Source organism: Macrobrachium nipponense, chromosome 35 (genome assembly GCF_015104395.2).
Source record: "Macrobrachium nipponense isolate FS-2020 chromosome 35, ASM1510439v2, whole genome shotgun sequence".
NCBI classification, from domain to species: Eukaryota; Metazoa; Arthropoda; class Malacostraca; order Decapoda; family Palaemonidae; genus Macrobrachium; species Macrobrachium nipponense.
Window position 1 is genome coordinate 61,371,903 of NC_061096.1, and position 5,772 is coordinate 61,377,674.

General features: G+C 37.8%; 1 protein-coding gene across 1 annotated transcript in view; it reads right to left on the bottom strand.

Annotated features, from left to right (window-relative positions):
* The window catches only part of LOC135208378 (uncharacterized), a 16,821-nt gene extending 11,384 nt beyond the window's left edge, over positions 1-5,437 (bottom strand). Inside the window, exon 1 of the mRNA XM_064240479.1 lies at positions 5,358-5,437. Within this exon, the coding sequence (XP_064096549.1) occupies positions 5,358-5,437 (80 nt within the window). The remainder of the gene's footprint in view (positions 1-5,357) is intronic.
* Positions 5,438-5,772: the final 335 nt, after the last annotated feature.

Consider the following 5,772-nt stretch of genomic DNA (forward strand, 5'->3'; position numbering starts at 1 on the left):
TTTATGCATATTCAGATATTCCAATGTCAAGCTATATTCCAATGTCAAGCTGTAGTCAAGATTCAGAATATTCCAGTGTAAAACTGTAGTCAAGATTCAGACTATTCCAATGTAAAGCTGTTTCAAGATTCAGAATATTCCAGTGTAAAGCTACAGTAGTTTCCTTTTTGTTTCTTTTTCACTGTTCAGAATATTCCAGTGTTAAAGATGTACAATACTCATACATCCAATGAACGTGTACCAGATTCAGAATATTCCAATGTAAAGTTGTATCAAGATTCAGAGTATTTTCACATGTCATAAATGATATAAGTATTCCTGTATTCAGTAAAGCATTGAGGAAATAAAAACCACGATTTAACCGGACGCTCTTTTATTTAAATTCAGAGAATAATTTTAAATTTGGGAAAGGTTATTCATAAAATCAAAAATTAAATTTTTTTACCCCCTTGGAGCCAGCATTGCAATCCCCCGAGGGAGGGAGTGGGCTCAGCAGGAGGCATAACCAATCTGTTACCAGCATTAAACCCGACTCTAAGGGCTGTTTTCTGAGCTGGCAACAGAACAGATTGCCGAGATTGGATTTTGAAAGCCTTACATAATTCCCTTAGGCCTTCCCAGATGCCTTCCAGTTTTCTATGCGTATAACAAAGACTTAGACCCTTTCTAATGGCAAAACACTGATATATATAACTACAGGAAGGCCAAGATCTGGTGTATTGTCCTATAGATATTTATGTCAAAACATGTGGAATGGCCCAAAAAAATCTTAAGTACAGTTCCTGTATGGATGACAAAGAAAATCTACAGGTGTAAACATGTTTTGACAGCGCTTTTTCGTTGCTGAGGTTTCGAAAGTACAAGCGTTTCCATCGCGTCTACTTAATAGAAAATGGGTTTCATTCACCAGTCATAGAAAACCAAAATCGAATAAGCAAGAGAAACTATGATAAATATACTTCGGACGTATGAGCCATTGACTTTGTATTTGACAGGATTCTTACTATATAGCTGTAGAGGATAACACACTCTTAAATACTGTTTGTTAAGGTTGTTTATTATTTTGAGATTTTTATATAGAAAAGCGGACTTTACTCTTTCTACACAGAATTGACTAGCTAGTCTACAATAACTTGGCAGATCTCGCATTTGACTGTCAAATTTATCAAAATACTTCATTTTTGCTATAAGCACTGCCCACTTTATATAAGATTCTAACAGCAAAATGCTAAAATATATTGGAAAATACGCTGCTGTGACACCCCATTCGATGTTGAAATGCTCTACATGACTGCCGTCAAATTCCTTGAATATCTTCAAATTAACCCCATTTAGATAAACCATATAAGACCGAAATTAATTTTTACTGTATAGTTTTATCATTAGATTTCATTCTTTCAAATACCTTTGCCTGACTAACTTTTCCTATGTGATTCTGATGATGCAATGCTTGTCATTATAACTTGTAAAACACCAAGCTTCGTGCAGCATTTTAATTCTATATTTACAGCATTTTCTGATATTAAAATTTACTGCAAATTAAAAATTTTACTACTCTCTTACTTCATTTACATATGTTCTTACGTTACGTTATTGCTTATATATTACAATTTAGCTCTATTTTAAGATTACTTTAATCAAATTTTAAAACTTCAGTGATATTTATCTATATTCTCATATGTACTTCCAAACAAGAGAATCACAGGATTTAAACAAGTAAACCAAACAATTGCAATTTATCTTTATTTCAGATCACAAGTCATTCATCCTCTAGTCTGTTACAACAAAAGCAATTAATCATACCAAGACACATACTGTCCTCCCAGAAACAGACAAGTGACGCAAATGCCTAATAAATAGTCTCATGGTCCAACACCATTCAATGTAAGTGATTGAGTCGGGTAAATGGTCAGAGACGTGCAAAGCTAATGTCCTCCTGCCCCGATCTTCCTCCCCCAGCAGGACAGTAGGTCGGACTAACGTCACCCTTCACCGTACACGTGGACCACCGGGCCAATTTAGGTTCAGTGTGAAAAGCCTTGCAAAAAATCATCCTATTGTCAGTCAATTAGGGAGAGATGTCCAGGACCTGATTGGGACATTCCATCGGGTGCTTTTAAGTTAGAATGTTTTCCTAAGATCTCAAATCTCTTTCAGCTGTTAGTTTTTGCAACTATATGAAAGGCAGTTTTGTATTGATCGAACACGGTTGCAATGCTAAGAATTCCCATTGGTTTTCCTTATCAGAATAGAACCCCGTGACCAACAACTGCCAAAACAAGAAAACTGTCCTACACACACCCGCCAGAGCAGGACACCAAAAACTGAGGCTTTATATTGATCACCTATGCTGGTTAAGAATAATTTACATTGAAAAAGAAGCCCACAAAATCACTGTGCAACTTGTTTACTTTCAAGTATTTACATTTAATTTTTTACTCCACACTCGAGTACTTTCAGGCCCTATCTGTGGCCCATTTTCAAGAGATGTTTGGGTTGTCAGCCTGTGTCAAGCCCCAGCAGTCTTCTGGAACTTCTTGTTGAGCTGTCATTTATGTGATGGCTGTTCTGGTTTCCTTGAGAGTTGCTAATCCCCTCTTGTCGCTCTGATATCCTGCAGCTCAGGATATCAGAGCGACAAGAGGGGATTGGCATCTCTCAAGGAAACCAGAACAGCCATCACATAAACGACAGCTCAACAAGAAGTTCAAGAAGTTCAAAAAGACTGCTGGGCCATGACCCAGGCTGACAACCCAAACATCTCTTGAAAATGGGCCACAGATAGGGCCTGAAAGTACTCGAGTGTGGAGTAAAAATTAAATGTACTAAATACTTAAAAGTAAACAAGTTACACGGTGATTTTGTGGGTTTCTTTTTCAGTCTTCAGAAGAAAACTGAAAGAAGTTTTTGTTTGGTTTAATAATGAACATATCCCTTTTTTCATTAACCACGACAACATTGTTATAATAGCAGAAATATATCAAAATTAAGACTTTTTGACAATAACTCATACGCTTAGAAATCTTGCAAGCCAAAGTATCAAAGCTAACATACTTCCTGAAGGTAAAACAACTACAAACTATCAGACTAGATGTAGGTACAGACTTCACATAAAGTTTGTAACTGAAAATGCGTCACAAACCATCAGAATAACTATAGGGAGACTATCACAAACTAGTAAGTTTTCTAAATTTAAAAACCAGACCTTTTGAAAGCAAGGTATCACGAAAAATATGACTTTGTCAAACTAGATTTACAAATTATAAGACATTCTAGATGCAAAAAGGCTCACACAGTATCAGAAGTTCTACAAGCAAAACGTATTACAACAAATTTCCTGGATGCAAAATACCAAAAGAAACTTTGCAAAATCTTTAGATTGTGAAAAGTGAGATTATCCCTGACTAACAGACATTCTAAAATAGTATCACAGACTAGCAGACTTTCTAAAATTTTGAGTATCAAAGACTAACAAGCTTTCTAAAAGAGTATCACAGAGAAACAGACTTTCTAAAAGAGTAGGGCTACCAAGGACTAACAAGGCTTTCTGAAAGAGTACCACAGATAAACAGACTTTTCAAAAGTGTATCACAAGACTAGCAAACCTAAATTTTTTTTTGAGTATCACAGACTTTCTAAGAGTATTACGGACTAACAAACTTTCCTAAAAGAGTATCACAGACAGACACTTTCTAAAAAGAGTATCACAGACAAACAGACTTTCTAAAATGAGTATCACACACAGACTTTCTAAATGAGTATCATACACAAGCACTTTCTAAAAGTCTCTCCCCGATTAATAGACTTTCTAAAAGAGTATCACACACACAATTTCTAAAAGAGTATCACATACTCTCAGACTTTCTAAAAGAGTATCACAGACTAACAGGCTTTCTAAAACCACAACTATCATTATTCAGTAGCTGAAACCTCTTCATAGGGAACAAGCCCACAGGACTCATTGACTTGAAATTCAAGCTGCCTCAGCTAACACATTTTTTTAAACCAAAATTTAGCAAAGACTTCCTGAATCTGAATTATTCTCAAACCATTTTCTCTTTTATCCTGAAACCTGATAAAGGACTAGCGAAAATATCTGGTGCTTTATGTGCTTTATATATCACATACTCTGATATAAGACTAATATTGATGAATTATAGTCTACTGTTATGCACCTAAAATACAAAATGAATTTTCAAGAGCAAGGACTGAGTCTAAACTCCACTGCAACTAACTGATTTCAGAACACCAAATTTCACAATGACCAACAAATTGCTGAATACCAGAGAGTCTGTCACCAACGAATACCAGGTACCACGTTCAAGAATAGAATAGAATATAGAATTTATGCCAAAGGCCAAGCAGCGCTGGGACCCATGAGGTCATTCAGTGCTGAAATAGAAATTGACTAAGAATGTATGAAAGGTGTAGGGGGATAACCTCACGGTTACACTGAAACAACTGTTAGAGAGGGTGGAAAGTCGGGCGGAAGAGAATAGGAACGGAGGGACAGTAAAATGTATCAAGGAACGGAGGTACAGTAAAAGGTATCAAAGAGGTTGCAGCTAGGGGGTAAAGGGACGCTGCAAAGACCCTTAAGTAATGCATTGGGTGCACTGACGGTACTTAACCTCCTACGGGGTGTACAAAGTTCACTTTCATCAACCAAAATCCCAATATTGACTCCATTGAAAACAAAAAATCACCAGACTAGCCGACTGGCACTGCAATTAAATGACCACCACCACCATCCCGAATTAATTTTCGTAAACCAAACTTTCTTCAGCCTAAAACCTGATTAATATAAACTCGTGAATCTCATATATGGATCCAATAAAAAAAAACAATCCTATCATTGTGTACCTTCAGCAATATCGACCTGACATTATCAGTTATCCTGTACAACAAAATTTACAACCTAGGACTGAGAAAATCTTAACCACAATACTCATCAATAACCAAATTTATTCTCACCTATACTCAGTAAATACAAATTTCTAATCTTCATCACTCTCCAAAACTTGACCATCGCAAACTAACACTTCGAATTCAAAATTATCAGGAGTAGGACTCGAGTAAGACACAACCCACCATGATATATCAGTCATATATTTAATCCTAAAATACTATCTTTGGCAGTCTTCCTGGATGACAAGTGTATTAATATTGTCCTATTCGACCTCTGATAAAAACCCCAGCAGACCAAAATGTAAACCACCTCTACAACGATCCACTGACATCTTTCTTCCCAGGTAAGCTGCACAAAAAACCATGGAAATGTCAGACCTATATCATGACCAAGATGATCAGGTATGCTGACGGTAAAATCAGTTGACTCTCTAATGGCCTGTCCACACTAGCGGGCTAGCCCGTCGGGCACTTCCAGCTGTTTATGTTCTCTCGCTTCGGAAGCAGTGTTACCAGACAATCGCATCATTCTGGCTCCATACTCTGTCGGTCAGTATAGTGGAGCGGGTTATGGGAACAGTGTTTGCCCGTCGGGCGGTGCCCGGTAGTGTGGACAGGGCCTAAGGCCCCGTCCACACGGCCGAGCTTTGGTCGACGAACTTTGTCCGATGTGACGTCAGAAGCGGAGAAACAGCGGGAAAAGTCAGAACTTTACCGCAGTTTCTCCGCTTCTGACGTCACATCGAACAAAGTTCGTCGAGCAAAGCTCGACCGTGTGGACGGGGCCTAAAGGTGCGTCCACACGGTCGAACAATGTCCGACGGACACACATTGTTACCATATCATAGGCGAAGCAGGATGACG